General features: G+C 43.0%; 1 protein-coding gene across 1 annotated transcript in view; it reads right to left on the bottom strand.

Annotated features, from left to right (window-relative positions):
* The window catches only part of GABRR2 (gamma-aminobutyric acid type A receptor subunit rho2), a 482,373-nt gene that overhangs the window by 403,606 nt on the left and 50,961 nt on the right, over positions 1 to 27,806 (bottom strand). The window contains exon 2 of the mRNA XM_085611173.1: positions 24,091 to 24,197. Coding sequence (XP_085467299.1) covers positions 24,091 to 24,197 — 107 coding nt within the window. The remainder of the gene's footprint in view (positions 1 to 24,090; positions 24,198 to 27,806) is intronic.

The following is a 27,806-nucleotide window of genomic DNA, read 5'->3' as shown; positions in this document are numbered from 1 at the left end:
GCCCTTAGTCTACTCATTGAAATGTTCCCAGCAGTATATGTTGGACTAACAAAAGAAAGCCTGACCTCATACTTCTCTTACTTCTCATAATGAATGAGAAGTAAAAACAAATTCTCACATTGTTTTTATAGTCGAGACTCTGTATCTCCTTTTCTCAATTTCACCTCCCCTTCAACGTTGCCTGCCGACCTCCTTTGGCTTCAGTGGGGACGGGGTGGAACGCCCACTTTTTTCACAGTCACTTTCCTTACCTTCTACCCCTTTTCCATTAATACCTCTATCCCCATCTTTCACGTGTTCATACTGTCCCTAGCATAAGGTGAACATCACTGGCCCTAGATAGAGGTCTCAACTCTAACATAGGATAGGAGTCCCTCACCTAAAGAGTTCATCTCACTTATTGCATAACAGGGGTTATCCCTGGCATAATGTAAGGATCACACGCTCAAGGTAGGGATCCCAACCCTAGCATAAGGTGAGAATCCATGGCGTAAGGTAGGCATCCCATCTGTGACCTATCGTGAGTGCTTGGAGCATTTGAAGGACATCACTTACATAACAAAGGGATCACTGGTGTAAGAAGCACAGGTCTGATATAATGTGCTGATCCCAGACATAAGGTGGGGCTGCCTGACATAAAGCGTAGATGCTTGACAAGAGGTGACATTACATCCCTCGCATAAGGGGTAAATTCCATCTCTGACACCTTGTGACAATACCTCGTTAAATGTAGACATTCCTGCTATCTGATGCCAGTTCCTTGTATAAGGGTGACATACCACACTTTTTCTAAGGCAACAACCATAGAGTAAGGTGGCCATCAGTTCCATTCTCTGGGGATCTCTGGCATAAAACTGTCATTCTACTTCTGCCATATGGTTGCGGTTTATGGAATAAGGTGGGAATCAACTGATAATACAACTTATGCCAATTGTGGCAGAAGGTGGGCAACCCTGGCATAAGGTGAAGATCGATGCCACAAGGTGGGAATCCCAACACTGGACTAAGGTGGGAATGCATGGAACAAGGTAAAAGAGGTCTCTGGTATAAAGCGGGATTGCTGGAAAAGGGCGGGTGGATATCAGATCAGAGGCATCTGGTTTGCACCACTGGTAGTGGGCATAGCATCTTTGCTGGCAAAATATGGGGATCTCTTTCATAAGATAAGTATTCCTAGTATAAGGAAACCATACTATCCCCGGCATCTAGGAGTCAGCCCTGGCACAAGATGGTTATCCCATCTCTGCTCAATGGCAGAAGGCTAAGCTCATTGGAATAAGAGGGAATGTACATAACTTGGTGATTGCTGACAATACTAATGGCCACCATGGCAATTAAGTTGGCATCAATGGCATAGGACAGGCATCTCTAGTATCAAGTGCCCACCGCTAGGACATGGTTGGCATCCTCAGCATTTTATGGCCACTTTTGGCATCTGCTGATCTCCCTTAGCATGGGGTGGCCACCATTGGCTTATTTCAAGCTTCAGTGGCATATCATACTGATGAATTGGCATATTTGTAAATAGTAGACCATGGCTCACAGTCGAAAATGTGACTACTTGATCAAAATAACAAACTGGTAATTGGAGACCTTAAAAGCTCATTTTTTGAGGCAAAAGCTTCTAATTTTCATAAAATAGCAAATTAATGTGTAAGGATAAATACATCTATTTACTACAAAGCAACAACTGAGATTTGATAGCTATATTAGTCTTTTCCCAAAACTTACTAACAATGAGTCCATTCCTATATTTTAAACTGATATTTGAGTGCTGTAAGAAAGTAGCTTCATTGTTGGGGAAGATGTGGTTTCTATCCAAGTAATAAGTACCAAAATACTGTAAGGCCAAACACACAGTTCCAATCATTTAAACCCGGGCTCAAATCCTGGCAGCTATGGCACAGAGCAGACAGACTTTACTTAGGAAAGAGGTAAAGAATTTAAAAATTAAACCATGAAAAAGACAAATCACAATACTATAAATTCACACGATCAATTTCTAAAAAATAAGAAAAATATAATAAGAAAAATAACACCAAAGGAAGGGGGACCACAGATATGAATTTTAAAATGTTTAAGACACAAATCACTTTCAAAAAGTAAAGTGCCACTCACGAATCACTGTTCATGGTTGATAGGGACCTAGACACAATTTCAGGCTGATCGCTGATTTAGCCAATGGCACTTGTAATAAGGCGGACGGTATATCCAACATGTTTGTGGTGCAGTAACCCATCCACCTAACTCTATATCAGACCCTTGGTCTTTTTACAGGAAGACAAAATCCTTCAGTGGAGCAAAGTTGTAGGCAGAATCAGACAAGTCCTCTTGAAGCCAGTTAGTCGGTGTACTAGGTCCCACTGAAGCCTTTGGTTTTGACGAGAAAAGCTCAGAGCAGAAAAATGTTAATTTTGTGCCCTTAAGGTCCTCTTGTTGGGTGGATTCTTTTCACCCATTTGTCCAGTCCAGATTTCTACCTTTAAACTTAGTTTCTCACTTGGAGCTCAAAATCTCCCAGCGGGGCAAGCCTGAAGCTATATCCGATGCTGAAATCGGACATCTTTGCTGTGAGGTCCCACTGAAGCTCCAGAGGCCTTGGAAGTCCAAACACTTTCTTAGACCCAACTTTTCAGACTTCTTTTAGTCATTTCTAAGGCTCCCAGGACCACAGGGACAACACTTAAGGGCAGAACACACCCCTGCAAAGGCCACCAGCAAGGTAGAGTCCTATTCTAGGTTCAACTGGTCAAATGGCCACTCCAGGAAAAAGACCTCTTTCAGCTTTAGATGTCCCAGTGGCCAGAGAGGAGTTCATCCAACTAGCCTTTAGAGTCCACTTCTTAGGCCTAGATACAAGTGGCAGCCGGTCGAGCCCTTCAGGTCTCCACACAGGTACAAACAGCAGGCCCTGCCCTCCTCTGGTCTGCTACAAGTCCAGAAAGTGTTCTGAGGAGCTTGAGTGAGGTGCTACTTTATTTCAGTTCACTAGCTAGTGGGTGGGTGGAGGTGACTCTTTTACCGATGGGCAAATGTTCCCAAGGGCACACCTTTCCACTTTTGCAGAACATCATGTTTGATTCACAGCAAACTATTGCACAGTGCAACACTCTCAGTAAAACCAAAAATGGCAATATCACTCTGGAGGGCGTTTGTGGTACACCTAGGTGTAATGCGCAGTCCCCTCTAACTCTCCACCCCAACTAAGACTAAAGCTATGAGGCTAAAGTGTGTTTTGGGATCAAAAGACTCCTTTTCTATAGACCCCCCTTATCACTAAACTATAAAAGTATAAGTATCCCCCTGGTCCCTTTTAAGTTAGCAAAGTTGCTAGACACTGCTATACTGCCCTGCTTGGGTTATGTTAGGTCACATTCCTCCCCAACCGTCCTGCCAGACCAACGGCAATGCCTCTGCTCTGAGAGCAGTATTTCACACCTCATAAATGCACGGCTGACAGGCCAGTTGAAGGCAGGCAATGCTAATTAGCCAGCAGGGGATTCAGACACGGAAACAATAACTTTTAAGTTACTTTTCCTATATATTTCTAAAAAATCCAGCTACTCCATTGAATTGGATTTTTAGTAAATGTTAAAAAATAATGGTTGAACCATCTTTGTAGCTTATTCCAGTTCAAAGATATGGAGTTAAGGCATTAATTGTACTTTAGCTGTTTATTCATTGAACCAACTACAGTGAGATTAGGTTTTGGAGGCAGGTCACACTAGATACATGCAACCAGTACTTTCTCACATCTTCCAGTTTGAAATACAAGGCTCCTTCCTTATAGGTTACAAGGCCTATTTTGGGTTGACACACTTAATGTTTCAACATAGGGTTTTCCTTGTCAGCCTAGGGAATGGTAGAACGGGTGCAATAGTCCACAGGGGACATTTACATGTCTATGCCAATGGTGTTTTTTCTTACACCATGTACTATGGTCTTATTAGAAAGTTAAATATGTAAATTGGGGATTAGCCAAGTTTACCATGTTTTAGGGTTTACAGAACATACATTTAGAGACTGTGCAGCAGTAGGCTAATGCACAGAGTTCAAAAACCTAGAGCATCAGTCTACAACAAATGGGTGAGATCATGCAAAAAGAGCACTTTCACACAAGAGCTAATTCATGCCGTGTTGGGTATGCTTTCAGAATATGTTATTTCCTTTTTGCCAGTGTGCACTTTCTGACACAACTTTTATTTCAGGATTCATGTGTAGGCTCTTCATTTATATTAATATTTGTTTTGACACTATTATCACCACTGCTATCTGAGCCTGTAAGTGCTAACCTTAGGGAAAGCCCTGCTGACTGCAACTGAGGCTCTAAGACCTGTGAAACTCTTTGTTTTTTTACCCTGCTCCATCGAAGTATATGACTGAACATCTACTTATATGTGGTAGGATTGGCGAATCAAAGGAAGTACTAAGAGTTTGAAAATTACAGAGTAAGAAATTGGGCTACTGGTTGAGGGGGGTGGAAGCCCCACTAATGCAACTACCACAATCCTTGTCAAGGTAAACCTCAAAAAGTCTCTAAATTAAACTGTGATTAACCCTCTGGTAGCTTGGCACAAAGCAGTCAGTCTTAACTTAGAGGCAATGTGTAAAGCATTTATGCAGCGTGCAAACAGTAATAAAGAGAAAACTTTACACAAAAATGTCCCAATTTAGAAACATAGAGTAAGTTTAAATAAATAAAATGATACCAGAATGACAAAAAGCCAATCAGTATAACCAGAGATATTTATAGTTAAAATATTTAGTAAAAATAATGAAAACTGGGGTTATCTGGTTCTGCCGAACTGGGACAAAGTCACAGGTTCAATCCCACCATGATGGAGCGTGGGCTGGAATCAGGGGACAGGTTAGGTCCGCTGAGAGTTGTACTTTTTGTCCTTAATGCGATGCTTCATGTTGCTCAGAGCTGGTTTTGATCAAAAGCTGTGCAGTACTGCGGAGAGAAAGACAGTCACCCTCGCGCTCATCAGCCACAGACCCGTCTACAGCAACGCACTCTATATCGGCGTCACCCAGAAACTCTTCAGGATACTACATAACATTCAAAACGCTGCAGACAGACTGGTCCTCAACATCTCCCGCTGCATTCACATCACCGAACACCTGCAAGAACTACACTAGCCCGCAGTCAAGAAAAGAGACACTTTCAAACTCCTCACAGACGCCTACAAAGTCCTCTGTGATGCAGGACCAGCATACCTGAACCACTACCACACATTCCACGTACCCAGCAGACACCACTGCTCTGCCTAACTGGCCCTGGCCACCGTTCTATGGATCCGAAAGACCAGGACCGGGACCGGAGGAAGATCCTTCTCCTGCCTCGCCGCCAAGACCTGGAACACCCTGCCTCTCCACCTCAGGCTAGCCCTTTCACTGACCCAATTCAGGAAGAATCTCAAGGCCTGGCTCTTCGACTGAACCCCAGTGCTCAGACAGATCAGCAGCCCCCCCACCTCAGCGCCTTGAGACCCTCACAGGTGAGTAGCAGCGCTATATAAGCCATGATTGATTTATTGATTGATTGATTGATTGATTGATGAGAATTCCTGCATCGAGTTGTGTCGCACTGCGTCAGTTCCAATGAGGCTGCCCATCAGAAGCAGTGCGGGGCTTCAATGTGAGGTCCTGCATCAAGTTGTGTCATGCTGCGTCAGGTCTGATGAAGCCACAGATCTGGTTATCTGAGGAGCTGCAATGTAAGGTCCTCTGTCAAGTTGCATCACACTGCGTTGAATTTGATTGACCCTACAGGCAGGGTGGAATGCACTCTGATGCCAGCCAATGGCCCACGACCTGGGGGGGCACCTCTTGGGAATGAGGGACTCACTCCCACAGAGGACAGCCAGCAGGGCTCAGGCGGGCCCAGTTTCAGGTACACAGGTCCAGTACAGTAGGTCAGCTGGGCAGTTGCAGGGAGGTGTCTAAAGCTTGTTGTGTGCCTGTAACTCACACAGATGGTCAGCCTACTGATCCTTGTAGTCCCTCTGGATAGTCTGGAACAAAGGCAAGCAGATCCAATCTTCCTTCTCAGACAGTAAGGCAGTCCTTCAACAGCACAGCAGTCCTCTGGCAGCAGGCCAGTCCTTCTGTAGTTTCCACAGGTACAGAAGTGCTTTAAAGAGTGGCCCTGGAAGAGCAATAGTTATACAGGGGCCAGGGTTTGTTTGGGGGAACTTCTTGTCCTACCCCACTTCTGGTTCTGGGAAGTTCTTCCTCTTCCCCTGTCAAGGCTTCAGACGGTCTGGGTGACAAAAGACAGGGCAGGCCTGATATCAGATTCATTTTTCTGTGCAGGAGGCAAAGCCCTTTGAAATGTAAGTTAGACTAGGTACAGCCCCGCTCAGTTATCCTGCCAGGAAGGCCCATTCTGTCACATTTAAGCCCCCTTTATGTGACTGTCTGGAAGCAATACACAAACCCCAACATCATAGTCATGCACAGTCATTTTACCCAGGATACTGGCACAAGGTATAAATGGTTAGGACAAGAAAATGACAACTTTTTAAAAGAGGCATTTTCAAAATTTGACTTAAACTCCAACTTTACAGTTAAAGATGTTTTTAAATTACAATTAATAAATCTGTTCCCGATCCAAAATTATTACTTGCTAAATGTAATAAGGTACCCCACTATTAGTCAACTGGGGAGAGAGGCATTAGAACAGTGAAAAAGTACTTTAGGAGCTTTTTCCTGCCATGACATCTAAAACTTAAGAACACATGAACACGTTTTACAAATACAATACACTCTGTCCTATGCGCCTTTGGGGCCTACCTTAGGGGTGAAATATAAGTACTAAAAAGGAAGGCTTAAGCCTGGCAAAAGGTTTATTTTGTTAGGCTGCAATGACAGTTTAAAACTGCACCACAGGCTGCCGTGGCAGGCCTTTAGACATGTTCGAAGAGGCTACTTTAGTGGGTGGCACAATGAGTGCTTCAGGCCCAGTAGTAGCATTTGGTTTACAGGCCCTGGGTACATATAATACCATTTACTAGGGACTAACATGTTAATTAATTGTGCCAATTAGATTTAGTTCAATGATATCATATTTAAAGGAAGGAACACTTTAGCACTGGTTAGCAGTGGTAAAGTGCGCACAGTCCTAAGCCAACAAAAATGGATTTAGCAAAACAGGAAGAGTAAAGGCAAAAAGTTTAAGGGAATACAACACCAAGGATGTCAGGACTAGAAGACAGACTATGTCAAATTGCATAACAATACTACTGAAACAACCTGCAAAAAATATGGCTTTTCAGCAAGTGTTTCAAGGAAAGTTCACCATTTGCCCCATATTTTATTATAGTCTGACCCATTACAAGACCCATGCTTACTTGACACACCAAGAACGTTTTGGAATAATTCCTCGCTGCCGCCTCAGAAAGCCTGTTAAACACATGTGACGTGCATCAACCATTGAGCATTCCAAATGGAGGTGATCAACAAATAGTACGGACGCAAATGCAACGCATAAGGAAAGTAGTAAAAACACAGCAATTCTCAGCTGGTGAGGAAATGTCCTAGAGGAGGTTAGTGAACATAATAAACTTTCATATTTATGTCACGGTGAAGAGCTTAAACAAACCAGTGAATAATTAAAATAGAAAATTGTAGTGTAGGTTCCCAGTAACAGTGACGAACATTCAGCTGCACATCCCGCTTTTCAGGGTGTTGGGCTGTAAAAAGAGAGGGGTCCTGGGTACAACCGTGAGCTCCAGTGACGCGCGCCGCTCGCACGTGCATATATATCAGAGCGTATTTACATAACGCTGCTCTCCGCGGGGCGCGTGCTGCATGGTCGTCGCTGTAAACAGCTGTTTGTCACATATGCGCAGTGGGGCTGCCGAGGCAAGTATGTGCATTCCCTAATCCACCCCGTCATTGGAAGCGGCTAGAGACGTAATCTCTCGCTGGCTCTCGCGCACGGGATTCAGTATCCCTCGCAGCTCCAGATGCTTGGACAAATTCCACAGCAACCGCGACTAGATCAGATCCGCTCAAAATAAAACCAAAAGCCCACGTGAAAGCCGGCCACGAAAGGAAAGGGTAAAACTCAAAGCCTGGGGCCCAAGGGAGGAGCCAGAAAATGTATGTACCTCCCCACGTGAAAAATACCTCTAATCAAATCCAGCATGCGAAGCAAACACTTCCTGATCCCCACTGGAAGAGTGCCTTTCTCACCTTGATCCTCAGTATGTCCATCTAGTATCCATGCATTCGCCCGTGCACCTAGCCATCCCGCTGTACTTCTTTTAGCCTTTTCATCCATTCGTTCATATACCCATTATTATATGTATGTATCCTTCCATTCGTCCCTTTAGACATCCACCCTTTCTTTCTTCCCGAACTGTTCATTATCATCATAAAAATCTTTATTGGGATGACAGCAACAACCATGAAAGAGTACAATAAATGTATCATAAAACCACCCTAAATAAAATGTTAGCAAGCATGCAACAAAACACAATTTAAGATCCTAATTACAGTAAAAATCAACTTGAACTGTTCATTCTTCCATCTTTCCATCTGTTGAGCCCTTCACTCTTCTGTCCATCCTTTCACCCTTTCATCTATCAATCCTTTCAGCTTCTAGATATCCATTATTTTACCCCCATCCCCTGCCTCCTTTTTTCCAACTTTTATTTCACTTTTTCATTCCATTCACTGCCCTTCCCTGATCCCATTCTTCCTTTAACGTTTCTATCTACCCATTTTTTTCTTCCATCTGTACTTAATCTGTTTTACTAACTCTCCGTCTGTTTTTTCCCCGAGTTTCATTATTTGTCTTTCTCCATTTCTCTCACTGTGCATGCCAGCCCAGGCCTACAGCCCTCTTTCATTGTATTCCACCACAATGTTATTTATTAGCATTGTCTCTGAAGACCTGCTGATAGAAAAGGCCCATAAAAAAAACTATAAATTGTAAGTGGGACACAGTCCAACAGACCATTGGTCTATACACAAACATGCAACAGGAATATGTGAAAAAACTGCAAATCCTGCAAAAAGCAGTGGCACGGTTGCTGTTAGGGATTCCAAAATTTAAATTTGCCTCCAATGCAATAAAAAAATTGCACTGGCTACCAGTCAGGCAAAGAATTGTCTTTAAGGCCCACTGCATTGCCTACAAAGCTCTGCATGAGACAGGACCAGATTATCTGAACAACAGCTTCAAATGGTACTTACCAGCAAGGATTTTACAGTCCTCCGCAGCCTAAAATGTAATATTTCTAACGTTCCTCTTGGGGGGGGGTAAGAAGCTTTGTGATTTGCACATCCTAAACCTGGAATACCTTACCCCTGTCCATCAAATCTATAAATAATCTATTCTCTTTTAGGAAAGCTCTAAAAACATGGTTATTTGGCTTGCAGTGAGCTTCTTTATCAATAGGTTCAGTAGAGCTAGTGCCAAGACACCTTAATATTTGTGCACTTTAGAAATACATTTAGCATAACATACCAGAAAGGGTGATTTACAGGATGAGGAGCGGTCAAGGGAAGTTTTTGAAGATATGGGGAGTGTGGAGAAAATTGTATGGACTGCAGTAGGAGGCCCGACAGCCCCCAAGACACTTTTGGGAATGGGAAACACTCACACCGATGACTCTGAGTGGGAGAGAGAAGAATCGATTCCCAATGTCACATGGGGGAGGGCACTGAGAGAGAGCCTGCTGTAGGGGAGGTTGCTTTTGTACTTGCTATGTGTGGGACTTATTCTACCCCGTAATGGAGACCAAATGTAGATGATCCATTGTGAATTTACAATGGAAGGTTGTATGCTGTGAGTTGTTGAATAAAACAATAAAAATCTAAATTTTTTAAATCTCATGACCATAAAATGCCACGCACAAATATGCACAAACATTCTTGCCACAAATTACCACCTCCAGAACCTTGTTTTCAAAATGTGGTTGTAAAAGGTGTTTGCACCACACACTGCCTTACTTATCTCCAAGCAGTCCTTCATTTGTAAAAGAAAGAGTGCTGGTGCCTGAAGCTCTGCTCAGAGGCCAACGGATGATGCAATTAAACATCATAGTGCTGAATGCTAAGGCTTGTAGTCCTAAATCCACCTCATTCCTCTTTAATCCACTACCATACATTCCCTGCCCATTTATTTCATGCTTGCATCTTTCAGTTTCTCCCTTTGTGGTGTTTTTTCTGTCTTTCTCTTCCTCCACCTTTCCCGTTTGCTAGTTTTTCCCTCTCTTGTTCTCGGTAAATATCTGAAGTGAAAAAAGGAGTGCTGATCCATACAAATAAGTGCCAGTAGCCTCCACCAGCAACCACTGGCTCAAATTAAGCATATAAAAAAGATTTGAGAGGGACCCCTTGAAACTCAAGGGAAATGGGGTACTTTGAACCAGCAAAAAAGAGAGAATTCCCTTGATTCAACAATTCGGAGAGCATAAAGTATTATGTCAGTAAGGGGAGTTATATATAAAGATTTTATTGTTTAAAAAAACATGTTTCTCAATGTAAAATATACACAATCATAAACACTTTACATCATACATCAAATCACATTTGTTAAAAACATTATACAACACATATCAGTTCAATCTTAATCACATGAAAAAATATAGCCCAATTATGACCAGCATAACTTGGAGACAGACATAAAATGTAAGATCAAATTACTCTTCTTTACAGGTGCACATCAAAATGAACTCTGAAATACAGCTTATTACACATAGATAAATCAGTGTATAATTGGATCTGTATTGAATCTTTGATTGTGCTAATCCACAGCGTTGACGCGTCTCCATGGCTTAAGGGGATATTACCATCTTTGTCAAGACCACTTAATTCTGTCTCCCACCATAATTAGTGTAATTCCTGAAAATAGGGGGATTTATCTATATGCTCCTGGTACTATAGATATTGAGATAAACACCAACTCTCAATCTATTCTCCTCGTAATTTGCCGAGTAGCGTATTCCACCTTATCTTTCCGTGATTCTTAGGGGCTTGTACTTCACAAATTGCCTCTTCCTTTCATTGATAGTCCGAGGTTCCCGCACCACGCAGATATGTATTAAAATCCTCTTCTTTTTTGACAGCGAGTCTCAATTGCGCTGTTATTTCTCCGTCGTGTTTGTTGCTGGATCGGAGCGAAATCAAATTAAGCATAGCCTTCAAGACATGAAACAGCGCCAGTCAAAAATGTTTTGTGATCCAACCTCAGCATAGCACTGGAGAATCAAGCTAGCCTTTGAAAGATGTCTGCCGAGAATAAATGCCGAGTGTTAAGCACTTTTGAAGCACTGGTTAAGAATTGCAGTCTCCATTTTAAAAATCACAAAACAGGTATTAATATGCTAAAACTCAATATTCATTGATTTCATAAGCATGAAATCCAGAGGTATCACTTCTAATGATTGCCCATGATTATTTAGAAAATACTTTTGAGGGCTAGAAATGTTTTATGAAGAAAACATATATACAAACAGCAATACCATTAGTGTTGTGATTTTGACACATTGCAGAGCAATGGTAATTGCAGACAAATTAAAAAGAACTCAAGGTGGCCATCTGTTTTGCAGAGGGAAGCAGTCATCCTCATTTTGGCTGATCAGAGAGGGATCAGAGAAAGGATTAACTCAGCGAGACCAGGAGGGGGTGTGGAGGCAGACAACAGACAGACTCTCTTCTCAGACAAAGCTCCATGTCCCTCGAAATCCAAGATACCTAATGTCACTGGTGCTACTGTAAAGTGAAAGAAGCAACAGACATGCCAGCAAGGAGGTGTTTGTGGTAGGACTCCCACAAATTAAGGTCGATCAGCATTAAACAGATGTACACGCTCACTGTAGCCACAGCAGATTAAGCTAAACATTTTGTTTAAGTCACACTGGTGTATAAAGAATGACAACTGATTTTATGAGTGCTTGACAGCAAGACTAGATGGAATCTACAGTCCATGCAGAGCCTTGAGGTCCAGTGATAAAGCCTTGCGCACGGCACCTCGTATCACCAAATCCCGTTCAGGAGGCACATCCTTTTCCTACCTTGACCCCTCTTCTGGAACAAGCTTCCGCTCCATATACGTCAATGCACAGACCTTTACAAATTTAGAAAACTTCTTAAAACATCGTTATTTGTGGCCTAATCAGTTTGCTCCTCTGGTTGTGAGAGTTGTTGCGACGAGATACCCCTTCTGGTGTGATTCGTGAGCATTATAAATTAAATTAGCATAACATATTAATCTGGTACCCAGGCAGCATAGGATTTACCAATGTTCTCCGATGCCCGCTGATGACCGCAGCATGCCATTGGAAGACAGTAATGAACCAGGGACGGAAAGAGTCAGACTGGTTAAAGAACGACAGCCATCTAAATTTGATGGAAACGCGCACACTAAGAGCTGTACGTTGGAGCACAAATCCATATCTTTACTCTGGGATCACTCCTGGGAGGTTTTCAAGTCCCTGCTTCTGAAGCCTTCTTGGGGGAGGCAAGTGGAGGGGATTCATGGAGCAGGATGTAAAGCCGTAAACAAATTTTAGATCATGCAAACAGGATATTATTTTTGTGTTGAATGTAAACGTTTTATGTAGTGCTGTCTCACACAGAGTTATTGAGGCACTATACAACGAACAATATTGCTTGAGTAAAAGAGGAAACGCATCTACACCAGTGATATGCAGGAGCATGAAAAGCAGGGCAGAAGCACCAGGAATTTCAGCCAAACTTTTACTGACTGATCAGGAAGCCAAAGAGCGGGTCAGCCTACAGTGAGGGTTGGCAGTAGAGAGGGACTGCATGAAGAGGGGAGTTTTTAACATGAAGAAAATCTGGTCTACACTAGACAGACGTCCAGGGATATAAGTACAGGATTCTAGCAGTGTTAGTGAAGGAAGCCTAGGAAGACATTTTAGATTTCTTGGAAAAGACAGATAATACTTACTGATAGATTGAAGAATACCACCTCAAATGAATAGTTTGGCAGCTAGAGAGCTTGCTTTCTCTAACCTGGAGCCTTTCTGAGTGTTACAAGAGAGAGTTTGAAAGCAATGTAAGCTCTTATTGGGTGCCAAGGTAACCTTTGAAAGTCTTAGATGGGAAACGGCCTTAACAACGTGGGCTGAGCCATGTGTGCTGTTTCCCTGCAAGGCGTACCACACTCGCCTTAACCACGCATGTCAGGGGCATAACACAGGTTCCCACAGCCCCCGCGGTGTGGGGGGCCCCAAGCTGCAGGGGGGCCCTCAGCACAGTACTCAGGCCTGATAGCACTGGATTAAAACGGAGCGGGGCCCCTCTGTGTAACTTGCAGGGGGGCCCCTTCAACTTTCGTTATGCCACTGACGCATGTGCCTTAACAACGCATATGCATGGTTGAGGCAATGCACTGTCTAGTTGCCGAGCTGAGGCACAGGAAAGGGAAGACAGGAAGAGGAAGGACTATCGGGAATCGGGAGAGGACACGGTGAGTTAAGTGGGGCTCGCGTTTGGTCTTGGGTTTGAGGGGGTAGTTTTTCGGGGTGGGATGGTTTTAGGACTCAGAAGGGGGTCGGGTAGTTTTTAGGGTGGGGACAGTTTTTTAGGGCTAAGGACACAGTTATGTAAGTGGGGCTGGGGATTGTTTTTTTTTTTTAAAACAAACTTTATTGAGTTTTCAATGTACATCCATTTGGCATATTCAAAAATCGATGACATTTGCTAAAATCACTACTCTGTTGCGTTTAGTCTTAATCCTACTCTATGGGGCACTCTGCTTGTACCACCCACCCATTCCTCTCGGGCCTCTAACACACATCAATGATATAAGCACTAAACAACCCATTACAACTCGTTAACCGTATCTCGTTATATCAGCATTGTGTGCGCATATTCCCAATATGCTGAACCACAGTGACCCATCAACTCACTAATCTACCACCCTCCTCCCTCCCTCCCCCCCCCCCCCCCCCCAGGCATGTCGCTTCAGGACCGGCACCATATTTCCACTGTTTTGGAACACCACATAGGTTGAAAAATACTCACATAAAAAAAATATGGACATGCACATATACACAATCCCATCCCTAGTTGCAAAACATGCCAAATGCCAATGTATTCTTCTCATTAAGTTTGTGACCCCTTCGGATGGCCCTCTAAGTCCTGTGCATTCAACGCAATATCATCTGCATCCTTACTATCAGAGTCTGGGTCTCTTAGCAACCCCACCAGGCGCTCCCACGCTCTTGCCATCTCCAGTGCCCTCTCGCTTCCGGATCTCTTTGCTAATTGCAGCCGCACTACTCCATCACATTCCACCCATTTAAGAAACTCTTTCTTCCATCTAACCGCTCCCGGGGGTGAGTGGGGCTGGGGCTTGTTCTGGAGGAGTTGAGGGGGTCGTTTTTCAGGGTGGGGGTAGGTTTTAGTTATCAGGAAAGGGGAGTCAGGGTAATTTTTAGGGTGGGGCAGTTTTTAAGGCTAAGGGCTGGGGAAAAAGGAACAGTTTACAGGGCAGGGAGCAGGGTCGGGTGGTTTAGGGATGTAGGGGATAGTTTTTAGGGATCAGGGCAGTGGGGCTGGCATCGGGTAGTTTTTGGGGCGTGGGCTCAATTTTTTGGGCTCAGGGTGAGAAGGGACACGTTACTGGCCAGGGGGCAGGGTCGGGGTAGTTTAGGGATGTAGGGTATAGTTTTTAGGCCTCAGTTCGGGTGGGGGGCTGGGTTGGGGTAGTTTTTGGGGTGTGGGGTTAATTTTTAGGGCTCAGGATAGGCAGAAAAGGGACAGTTTACTGGGCAGCGAGCATGGTCCGGGTAGTTTAAGGATGTAGGGGATAGTTTTTAGGGCTCAGGGCAGGGGAACTGGGGTTGGGGTAGCTTTTGGGGCAAGGGCTTAATTTTTAGGGCTCGGGGCAGGGGGAGAAGAGACAGGTTACAGGGCAGGGTCGGGGTAGTTTAGGGATGTAGAGGATAGTTTAGAGCTCAGGGCTGGGGGGCTGGATTCGGGGTAGTTTTTGAGGTGTGGGTTTAATTTTTAGGGGGTAGCGCAGGGGGAAAAGGGACAGTTTACAGGGAAGGGGGATGGGGTATGATCTTTAGCCTGCATTCCCCTTTACCCATCATGTCTTTACCACGAAATAGCGTGGTAAAGGCATGCGTGCTAAAGACGCGGTCATGGTAGAGATCCCGTGGTGCAGGCATACGTTGTTCAGGCATGCGTTGTACCATCATACAACCGTCTTAGATATGTGATCAAATGCCCTGAGACCAGCAACGAGACGAGAGAAATGAACAAGCATTTACAATGCAATAGGTCTCGCATTTACGTGATTCTGAGCTATTGACATTGTAAATAACAATGCCTTTTACTTTTGTTTTCGTTTTTAAAACATAAATAAAAGGCATTGTCATTTACAATGCCAATAGCGTATTAATTCACAGTGAGAGATAGCACCTCTGAAATCTTTTTCAGATATAATCTCAGTTAGCCTCTCTGTTTATGCCCACAGCCATAAGTTGCTCAGAAGCACTCACACTGTCTTCATTCCATAGATAGGGCCCAAGGATTGTGTGCAAATCCAATTGAGGGTAACTACATTATTTGTACTATATCAAGCAGAAAATAACGAATTTATGCCAGCAATAATCGTGTCCGGTTTTGGGGAAGCAGGGCTGACATCCCTCATGTGTCGTAGGAACGCCTGTGCCCCTCGGCACACAACTGTGGAAGCTCAGAATTAAGGGAGTGAGAGAAAAGAATGATCTCACGTCTCCTCTGAGAGCTCGTGTCTGCAAACACTAGGAAGTGTATGTCTCAGCTTTGGGAATTATGGTTTTGATCGCTGTAGTGCATCTCGTCTCACCTGTGAGCCTGACGTTATTGTGCAGTCAGTGTTTTTACAGGAAGACGCTTTGTGCAAGTGAATCCTGCTACTGCCCGACAGCACCTGTAACTCCCGGAACTGACGTCTTGATTCTCAGCACTTAACTTTCGTTTGAGCTACAGGTCAGCCACTGTCTGAGGAAATCGTGAGCGCAAGAACCGTGACAGTGTGAAAGAAACAGAGAGCAGAGATCAGCTATCTAGTGAAATGGGGCAGGAAGTGCAAAGGGAGGGTAGGGGACTATGAAAGTAAATCTAGGATAATGCAATGTCGTCTCTAAGGAGCTCCGCTACATGGGACTGCCTTTGGCATCCCAGTTAGCTGTGATACGATGCCATGCCTCGATGTCTGGAAACAGTCGCTAGCCCCCGGCACAGAATGACTCGCCACAGGATTGGCACCGCTCCTTGCGTGCCCGGGCTGCTGGCACCGCTCCTTGCGTGCCCGGGCTGCTGGCACCGCTCCCGTCCTTCTTCCGAGACTCAGGGGATTGGCACCGCTCCTTGCGTGCCCAGGCTGTGCTCACCACTCCTGTCCTTTCTCCGAGACTGGCTGTGAGACGGTCTGGCAGGCACTGCCACTGTTGCTGTGCCACGCCGAGCCTCACTCATCACACTTCCGTGCTGCAAGAATAGTCCAGCTACCTACCGCTTCCAGGTCCGCCTCCATAGGCGGAAACAGGGGCGAGTGTTCGGTGTGGCAGACGGCGCGGGCCACACATCATGTCCAACAGTTGTGACCCTTTATGTAAAATGTTACCACATAATCTTCTGTGGGCAATTACCGGATGCAATGTCTGCGGATTATAAAACACAGAAAAGTGCCCGCATTGGCCTTCTTAAATGTCACACAATGGACAATTCTCAGCATGACCGCAAATGTCAACAAGCAAAGGGCCGCCATTCTCCAGGCTCTTTCGATTAGAGGACGTAAAGGGACAGGGAGCTGTGCAGTAGGACGCCAAGAATCAGTCACGGGATAGTAAATTACACACACACACACTAGAGACAGGCCATAATGGGGCAGGGAACCCTGCATTTTAAACGTGTGCATGGAGTCCGGTGAACCAGGCGCCATGGCAAACAAGAAGGGCTGGGCGAGAAGGGAGGGGGGAATGTCAGCAACAGAGGAGCCCGCGAAAGTGAAAGTGATCGTGATTACGATCGCTACGGAGGAAAGACACATGGCGCTGCGCGCGTGCACGTTCACGTGCACTGTAGCTTTAGGCCACGGCAGCACTTTGAGAAGCCCACATATAAAATGTCTCTTCGAGCCTTTGGCTCGCGAGACCTAAAAAGGGTGTGAGACGGAAGATTTATGCCCCAGGCCCTATGTTTTCCAGGGCACCATGGCTCCTCAGTAAAATGTATTTACAGGTGTTTAAGTTTTACTGAGGTAGCTCATGAAGCTATACATCTAGTGCCGCCAAATGCCATGTTTTCTCTTTATTAATTGTTAAAAAAATGTTTTAATGCAAAACCAAAAGAACCACTGGACCCCCGCACTGCTTTGTCCCATGTCTAATAATACCTTACGACAGGCCTTGATGTCAGTGAAGCGAGTGAGTAATTGGAGCTGTCAGTTTGGAGAGTTTCTGCAGTTGTCTGAAAAGAATGAATCACTGAGTGAATGAACCCCTCTTCTCTACCTGGCTTACACCTACTAACAATGGAGCTGAGGAATCTCCTGCCTGTGCTGGTGCCTCCTCTTTGCGAGCAGACAAACAGTCGATTGTAGGATTCAATCAGCACCACAGGAAGCATTACTTCAGTTACATGGCTTTAACCATACAGCCAGCCCCCAACCAGGCAGAGTCAGGCAAAGACAAAACCTTCAAAAGTGTGACAACTGAGAAAGTCTACAATTGAGAAAGTGTGGGTGCTGTTGGCATTGTGAAAGATCACAAAGTGCATGGAATTATGGAAGTGATTGCTGAGGTATATGAGAAGGTATCAAACTGCACTACCAGGGCATTGTCTATTAAAGCTACAACATGAACATATGCTAATTGACCCACAATGGAAGCTGTGAACTGATATGGCTCGAAACTCTGTATGTACTGTTTGTTTCCCCAATATATTGTTTTCATTTTGGGCTACTGTACTTAGATATATTTTATTATTAATGATTCAATGATTTAACATAGCATGTACAAGGTCCGATAGCATCATAGCACTTTACATTGGTAAAAGGACATAACAGAAAACAAGTGAGCAAAGCACAAAATGCAGTCACAGGTATGTAAGACAACATCAAGTCCAACAAAACAAAGAGAAAAATAAAAATAATGACAGGATATGTGCAAAGTTGGCTGTGTAAGAGGAACCAAACGTAGATCAGTAAACAATGAGGTTAATCCACATGAGTACAAATCATGAGCAGTAGGACTGGCTGGGATTGAGATTTCAGGTCCAAAATGAATAGTTCTGCAAGGAATTAAAAGGCCCCAGTAGCCACAAAATCTCCAGGATTGAATTAGGGTGGTGTCCAGAGGGAAGGGAGCAGTAATGACCAAGAGGACATGTTTCAAATGTGACCTCTGATGTTGGCTGAGGTTTGCTAAACTGAGCTTTGCCACATGTTCTTATCTAATGTTGTGCCTTGCTTCTCACATTGCAGCTCCTGATACTGTAAGACTAGCCCAACTGGCTGACACTCAAGAATTATTCCATATTAACCTCCGGTAGTACCGTCAACTCTGTGTGTTGCCAATAGATCACTTATTTGGGGAACAGAATGCTTACCCCAAAACTCAAAAGATCGCCTGACTGCTTACAAAGATATACTCACCCCTGACAGCTCTCCCTTGTCTCATAAGGATACATGTAGATTACGTCTTAATTTGGATGTTTGAAATGTATCTTTTACAATTAATTGCCCCAAAGGATTCTTAGTGGGAAAAGGCCCCAAGCTTCCTTGTTAAATTCTCTTTACATGACAAATTTTTGTACCAATATTACTAGGAAAATCTGTTGCAAATCCATCATTTGTCACTAATTTTACATAGATCAACAGGGGATTTTCCAACTCTCTTGATGAGTGGTCTTTAAAGTCTTTCAATACTGATGAATTCTCCTGAAATGTTCGTTAACATTCAGAATTTTCTACTGCACCTCGGTAAACTGGTATTACAATCCAATCAAATGTTCGTCACTGTACTATATTATGCTTTTATTTTGATGTGCCAGTAAGAAATGGCGATTACTGCAAATGTATGTGTACTATTTATGAACAATATTTTTTACCAAAATAGTCATATGTTTCAATCCTTCTACTAGCACATCAATGCAGATATGTTCTGTTGTGGTTCAGAAGTTGCTCACCATCTGGATTAACTCACACGTGTTGCTCCCCGCTCACCAAATGTTGGGAATCCCAAACACAGACGCATTCACAGACCAAATGAAAACTAACCTAACAACTAGTTTTTGTTTACTGGGGGTGCTGACGGAGGGCAATTCGATGAACGGCATTACAATGCATCCACTTTTGCCTTATGCGGAACAATCATAAAATTTTCCAGCCTCGGTGGTAAGTAGTGAAACAGAGGACAGCAAGCTACACAATAATCTGCACTATCATCACAGATCACTACATTTCTAGAAGGTCACACTGTGTGCACATTATACAATATCCACTCTGGTCATCTCCCAGGAACGTCACAACCTATAATCCTTAACAACCTATAGTCCTTCACTCGTTAGTCGCTTGCATCAACAGTGCTAAATTCCCTTATCATCTTTGCCCAACACTAAGTTCAATATTTTGTACCGGGTCTGAGCCATATCCGTCCTTCTCATCCCCTTTTTCACTTCACTTCCAAACTTCACCAGTGTGTCAAGTGATATCAAGGTTTTTGAAATCTGAACAAGCACTGGACATACACCAATAATATCTTTCTGTCAAAGGTCATGCTGCTATTTCTGGAAGGTTGCTTTATGAATGAGTCAATGGGATGCTATATGGAGACATGACTACAAAGAGAATAGACCTTGAACAGAAACATTAAAACCAATTCCACAGAGTGACCTATGGAAAAATCTAAGTTTGCCATAAACACAGTTAGAATGTTTGTGTAGTTGTTGTCTTTTAGTTTGTCATTGGATATTAAGTGAATTCTATTCTAAGATTATGGCATGCTGCATTCCACCTGTGACTTATGCTTGGTGGCATGAGGGGTTTCCAACTATTCATTATTCTCTGCAGTGTGATTATTAGTAAGGTGTTGAATAGTTTACTTTTAGGCCCATTTATGGGTGCTGTATTTTCCAGTGTTGAGAGAAAAATGTAGAGAAGCAAGTTGTTATATTCTGGGTCAATGGTATCTAGTATTTTATGATCAATGCTGGATCAACATTCTTGAAATCGGAGGCATAAGAAAAGTATATGTTCGATTGTTGCTCCTCTAGCAAGCAATCCGTTGTCAATATTCACAGACTTCCTCAGGAGTAAGCCATGAAGACCAATCATCATAAAACACTGCCCCAGAATGGAACTCGATAAGCCACCATAAAGTATATAACAAAATACACTGCAGCTAGGCCACCGTTGCCCTTCGCTTTCCACACCTGTGCCCTTTTGCCCCACAAGCACATAGCCCACACAATCCCAAATCAAGCTTAAGCTCCCATGCGATTGGTTGTACAAATAATGGGATGAAATTGTCAAACGCGTTTGGATCAGACCACATTACCTGACCACAGAGCTCAGGGAGTGGGACACCATGGCATGTTGTATACGGCACATCCTGCACAGAAGTGAAAACCATTAGCAAGGAGCAAAGGGGCAAAGCCATGCACGTGCGATCCCCATTAGCAGGGCACTGGGAAAAATATGGTATCCATGTCAGATTAAATACGTTGTAATGTTTGCCTGTCTGCAATGGTTCTTGATGTATGAAGTGGTTTAAAAACAATTGTCAGTTCTAATGTGCTGGGAGATCGTATGGGCACATATGGTTGAGGCTGTGCAGGAGTCAGCTCCCTGGCACGGAATTCCTGGCATCCCACTAAAGCTGCTAGAGAAAGGATATCTGTAACTTGTAACAAAGCAAATATTCATTTCCTGGTATGATACACATAGGATCTCACTCTAGTAGAGGATAATCTCGATTCACGCATACATGGGAGTTTGCTCTCATGCTGGTTTGACTAGTTGTGCAAAAATATCCCACTTTTATCCCACATAACGTTTTCCAGGTAAAGCTTGGTGGAATTTGCACAGATAAGTACCACAACATTCCACGTTTCACTGCTCAAAACAATGGTATCAGAAACAGAAGCTCAATGGTCCTCCTCTAAACCCTGATCCTGCCACAGAGGCCTCTTTGGCACCACCCAGTAAGCAGTCCCACGTCTTGATAATGCAGCACCGCAGGGCAACAACAGTGAGGCACCGCTGGACTCTCTCCTGAAGAAATACAGCCAATGCAGCGGAGTTCCACAAGGCACCAGTAGGGAAGGTGCTGACTTCATCCTCCCTGTTCTCATCACCAGTGCTCTAGTGCTAGAGCAGATTTCTGACCTCCACACATGCTCTGTAGAATTAAACTCACTGTGCACACTCCTTGATCATCAAAACTGCCTATGCTCCCAGGCTGCGTACAAAAACAAGTTGGGTATCTCACCCAACAAATGTTCTCCAGCATCGCAAAGTCCTGGATTACATTCCATTTCCTATTGGTTCTTATTATTTGATTCCTTGTCCTTTCTTATTTCTGCCTGCTGTTCCCTGCCTTGGCTCTAAAAGTCCCTGGTCTAAGCTTTAGTCCTTCTCTGTCATTAGTACAGCTATTCCCTGCCAGTGCTCCAAGCCTCAAGCCAATAACTAAAGAGGAGTTCCCCTTTTAAGTCTGCCAACTCAGCCAGGTCACCAACCATTGACTATTCTCCGGCCAACCCTCTCACTTCATCAAAACCGATTATCTCAGGTTATAGTGGCTCGACTACTCTTTACTTGCCAGTGTCATTATCCCTGATAGCATGTTAGGAGTATCAGGTTATCTGGTTGAGGGTTGATACTCATATATGTTCATTTGTCCTGAAAAATTGTGACGTTCTGACTAGAAGGTGTGAACAGCATGGCTGCCAGAAAGGCCAGGTTTAAGTATCTCCAGTACATAATAAAGGCACTTCAGGCCCTGAACCACAGTGTTCCTTCCACCCAATCGTCTCTATGAGCGTCTTATCGATCTACAGTAAAATGTTCCAAATCCATGTGGAAAAATCGACTCCTTGTCCAGCACAAAGTAAGAAGGGTTGAAAAAATACATTGGTGACTATCTCCTTAAAGGCTTTGTTTGAGTCAACCAAGCTCATCTTTTTTTGATCTCAGGGGTGCAGATAATCTTGTTTGTGTTCAGCCTGGGATGAATTAAAGACAGCTTCCCATATGCGTTTCCATGCCCCCACTACAATTGAAAGGTTTGTTACTGAGCTTTTCCTGGATATCATTGGTAAATGGCTCCCACTGTACTTCCATAACATTCCAATCTATTCACATTTCTTTCCTGAAAATCAGAAACATGTACGAGATGTCATGCGTATGCAAGACTACCACCTCTGTGCCAAACAGTAGAAACGTTTCTTTCGTGTACATGAAATACATTTGTCCAATACAATAATGGTTAATGCCACAGAATTTGATGGACCACCAGAGATTTTTAGGCTTCCTCAACTTCTAGAGAAAGTACATTTGCAACTTTTCTTTCTTGGTCTTTCAACAGATTCATCTAACTAAGATGAGTAAACCATATTTATGTCCCTAAGGAACTCAATCAGAGGGACTTTACTTGAGCACGCACATCCTAAGAAAAGAGAACCTTGAAACAGATGCTTCTTTTACAGCCACAGCAGCCATCTTTCTATGGGAACAATTATCACAAGAATTGCATCTAGTGACCTACTACTACACTTGGTTAACCTCTGCTAACGTGACTTACACCATCTTGGGGAAAGAGTTATTGGCTATACAAGTCACGTTTATAGAGCGCAAACATTTCCTAAAAGGTTCACATCACAAGATTCTGGTATAATGCATATTGGCAAGTTAGGGATACCTACTCCAAGGCTACTACTCTAATCTGTGCATTTCCTCTGGCACCTTGCAGTTTTTTCCTGTAATACATTTGTAAAAGAGGGCTCATCACCAAGTTTCCTAATGTCTAAGAGTAACTTTTCATTTAGGTCAATTTACCCTTCCACCTCATGGGGGTCTCTTAGGTGCATTTTCTCATATTTTGTTGCCTTATTTTAAAATCATAAGCGTGCAGAGGTTAATTTATTTGGTTTTGAACCAGCTTCTTGTGAAATGCGCTATCTTGGAAAGTACAAAAAGGCTCACACTTTGGTCTTCCTGCCTCGAAGGTAAATGAGATATTTGTATCTGGCACTTCCATCTCAGTTTTAATGACCCAGGGAGGCCTGTTGCTTTAGCTACTGCAGTGGGCATATGTTGCCAGAGATTAAAGGCTGAATGTTTCTGATGTTTAATCACTTACAGTCCACTCTCGAATGGTTTTCAGTTTCTCTTCTGGGAAGAGAGTGGTAAAAGGTTTTCTTGCTTCCTAATAAGAAATGATAGGTTCTAAATGTGGCATAAGGAGGTCCCAAGGGTTCGCCATTCTATGTGTATAAAGTCAGGTTGGTCATAAACGTGTGTGGCAGCCTCTTCAGTGGCAGGGTCAGATTGGGATCACAATTAGGCGCAAACACTCCCAACAAAATGGACCAGATTCCAAAATGGTTAGCATTTTTTGTCTGTTTGTAGTTTTATATAGGGTGAACTCGGTCCGAAGGCATTGGAGCAATTACCAGGAGCACCAGCTACATTGCACAAAATCAAATTCATTTTTATTTTAGGCTAGCACAGCCAATGTTCTGAATTTCAGCAACTAAAAGAGCTGCCATTTTTACCACTATTCATAAATGTCAGCCTTGTGATAAAAAACACTACCGTCCAATTGGAGCACTAGCGACAAGAACACTGTGGTAAAACGCGTGTAGCTCCAATGACAATCCTACCAATCTTTTAACCCTTTAAATGAATGGGTCGTATTTTTCAGTCTATCCTGCACTTGGCACTTTATTAACTCTCTACCAGTAGTCTAGTCTCAGTTTTTGTATTTACTTCATTTAATACACTCTTTAATCGCATCCGAAGCAACAAATTCGTTCACAATTAAGAAAGCAATGATAGGATGGTACGTTCCGAACAGGGACTAGAAACAGGATTTTGTGACGCACCTCCGAAAGCTGGCCTCATGGTGAAATCGTGGTCGTCGACTCTCAGGAGCTGCTCGGTCTTGCCCCGTCTGCTTTTGGTCAAGTCATGATTCTTCTTATAAATGTTACTGAAAAGATACAAGCGAAGATTCCTTAATTTTTTACTGCTTTCTCGTTTCGTAGATTAACTAACTAAAATTGGGCAGTTTACTTCCTAAGGAAACTACACATCCTTCAACAAAACAAATCTTTTAGCAAAATGCGGTCTATATCTGCAAACCACACCAAAGAAAACGAGTTCTTAATTCGTTAGAATAAGTTCAATCTGTCCATTTAAAAAAACAAAATGTGCACTGCAGGCATTGAACTTGTAAAGCTACTTTTTACTTAATATACATACCTGCTGCAAACTGTACCTTAACACTGCCATTGCTTGTAACTCATTTAATTATTAGCGCTTTTGCAATGTGCACTTCCTCATTTACATTGCATGTGCCTCCCTATTATAATGTAGGGCCAATATTTAAATAGAAGTTTCACTTATCAACTCATATTCATATGATGTCTGATTATCGGAAGAGAAGAATTCTAATTATTGAAAATATTATTAGAACATGGGAATGTTGAGAGCTTCATTGAAGACAAAGAAGTGGTTCAGAGCTTGAGTTTAGCGCCTTGAAACCCTAACGGGTGAGTAGTCGTGCTGTACAAGAATCCTGATTGATTAATAATGGCTAGTAGAGGCCTTCTGTGCCAACATTCCAATATCTGTGCTTGCGTTTCTACCTTTTTAATTTAGAACACTCTACCTCCAGTGGGTGAAATGTTCTAATAGCTACTCTTATAGCCCTTCTGCCTTGGGCTATGGTGGTTGTTAAAGTCCCTCTCCCTCATCATGTGCCCTTGCTTGCCTGTCAGGCATATAATTGGGGTTGAGGGCCGTTAACAACCTGTATTGCCCTCAGCAGTGGGCTATTAGGCTATAAAAGAACATTACACAATTATCTTTCACAGAGAATTTTCTGTTGTCTTGCAATGTTCGATTCACTAGGGACAACTGTTGGCCTATGAATCACCAACTACATTCGCTGTGACTAATTGCAACGCAACGTTTCTGCAATAAAAAAAGGACAATATATAATTTAAAGGAGTCCTTCAAATAGTGGCACTTTTAAAATTCCAGTTTGTTGGGATCCTTGCTTTGGCAAAGTCTGGAAACAGATTTTACCTCTTAAAAATCTCACAATGACGCTGCCACCCCTGGCTCTATCCTCACATGTAGTGCCTTGATTTCCTCTGCATCACTTCTGCTTTGTCTGCCCATAAGTTCAGTAGGTGTAAACAGCTCTCTGAAATGGAAGGTTTGCTTCTCTCAGCGCAGTGGTATATTCACGCAGGGCCCAATTCACAAAATATTTTCTGAGTATTGGTGCCTAACTCAAGGATTTCCCTGAAGTGAGATTATGTTTTTTATTGAAAAAACGCGTTGTGAATTGGTGGTGGCTGTCATATAAAGAATGATTTTTTCTATGCTATTTTCCTGGCCACTGGCTAAATATTGTAGACTATTTACTATTTAGCTAATGATCTTGCAAATAGCAGAGAGGATTCACTATATGCCCAACCAATGGCTAAATATTGGAAATTCTGTACTGTTTGGCCGGCAGCTATGCAAATAGCAAGAAACTACTGTTCAGCTGACCAATTGCTAAATAACAAACATTATGCACTACTTGTCCAGCAGACAGGCATATCGCCGCAAAATGTCACTTTTTACCCAGCTGGTTAAAAATTGGTCATCATCCATGCAAATAGAAAATAAACTTCATTATTTACCTGGCTAAACAACAGAAATTATGTACTATTTGACCAGTGGCCTTATAAATAGAAATGTCACTATGTACCTATCTGTTGACTAATTAGCAGACAGTATGTACTATTTGGATGGCAGCCATGAAAATAGAAGAGGAACATCATTATTTAACTAAGGAGCAGAATTTCTTTGTTTTTTACAGTGTTTTATATAGCGCGAACTAGAACCGGTATCGGGTATCGGTGCGCTTCACATAGCACTACTTGCGTTACATGAGAACACATTCATTTTTTGTTAGGCACGGGGAGATTAAGTGATTTGCCCAGAATCACAGGATGTTCAGCATCATTGCCGAGACTCAAACCCGGTTCCCCAGATTCGAGGTTGACCACCCTAGCCGTTGGCCAACTCCTCTCCCCAAAGTACTCGATCATTTGTACAAATAGCAATAAAACCTGGAAGCTGGGTAAATAGCAGACAGTGTGAAAGATATGGCTAGCAGACATGCAAACAGCAGAGAAACTTCACTATGAATCTGCCTGCTGTCTAAACAGCTGCAATTATATATTTTGATTTCTGGTGCAGATTTCAGCAAGCAGGTATCACCAGGTAAAACAGCAAGCAAGAGGTGAACACAACTGGCACCAAACACCTTATGTAGATTAGCAATAAAAAGGCTGAAATGCAATTTGTACACAAACAAGCACTAACGCATAGGTCTAAAGGTCCCAATAGTCACTAAAGAGGCTGTTAGAATGTTTCCAACTTAATGTTGAAGACATGGCACAGATTGCGACTCCATTATACCAGGACCAAGACACAGCAATTTGGGAGGCCCTTTATGGAGCGTTCATGTACTTCACAAGTGCTGCTGCTCCTTTACGTTTACCTCAAGAGGCGACAAATAATAAAGATGATTAGATCCTTTAGAAGACCAAGTAAAACTATTCACTCTCCTGCAACTATGTGCTCGCTCTTTCTCACAGAGTCACTGGAATGTCCCAGAGCCAGCTATAGAATTACCAAGAAGCTCCATGTTATTAGAACACCTCTTTTGCTGCCCTATGTTTAATGTAGAAAATCAGGACATTCTGGAATAGTAATTCTGGCTCAGTTCATTTTAACAAATCTGAATAGGACCTCTAAAAAACAGTGATGAGTAAAAGCAAAAGCCAGAACTAGTACAGATGTATGCCAGTGACTTGGTGTCATCTGATATTTCAGGTTATCTTTTGAAAAACTAAACAATTGCCCAGGCCCTCTAGTCAAGTCACCAACACGGTATAATTGAGAGGCTTCATTCTCATCTTATGGCAGAAGATAAAAAAAATATCTCTTTAAAACAACCCAAAAATTATGTACCCAGACAAACATCAGTCAATGTGTTGTCAGATGACATTGTAGCTATGCGTAGCAAGTAAATATTAAATATGGCTAATGACTGCATGGTTGGCAATGACATTGTCATTCAAGTCGAACTCCTTTAAAAAGAAGTGCCAGAAACAGAAGCTTGAGGATATATCCTTCTTAATCTGACCTGAGTCTTAAAAGTCAGCCTCTATGCATTGCCTGTACTGACTTGATGGCATAGTTGATGTTCCAAACTCGTGGGCACTGATTATCCTTTTGTTAAATACTTTATTGTTTGACAAAGAGAGTAGCACTGATTTCATACAGTCAGTACTCAGTCTAGAGAGTCAATAAAATAGCGACATAGGTGTACTGTTGTTGAGTCGCAGCACCTCTTATATTTTCTGCATATAAATAAGAAGAAGGCAGTCCTTCAACAGACCAATTTCAGGGTCCTTTAGACCAACAATGAAATTATTATTCCATCTCTACGCTGGTGGCGTGCTACTTGTAATATTAGCAAAGAATGCATTGGCATAACTTATGGAAGCATTTGAAATGTTCTCAGAAAGCT

The sequence above is a fragment of the Triturus cristatus genome, chromosome 6 (genome assembly GCF_964204655.1).
Source record: "Triturus cristatus chromosome 6, aTriCri1.1, whole genome shotgun sequence".
Taxonomy (NCBI): Eukaryota; Metazoa; Chordata; class Amphibia; order Caudata; family Salamandridae; genus Triturus; species Triturus cristatus.
Note: the sequence above shows the minus strand (reverse complement) of the source record. Positions and strands in the feature narration are given on the sequence as shown.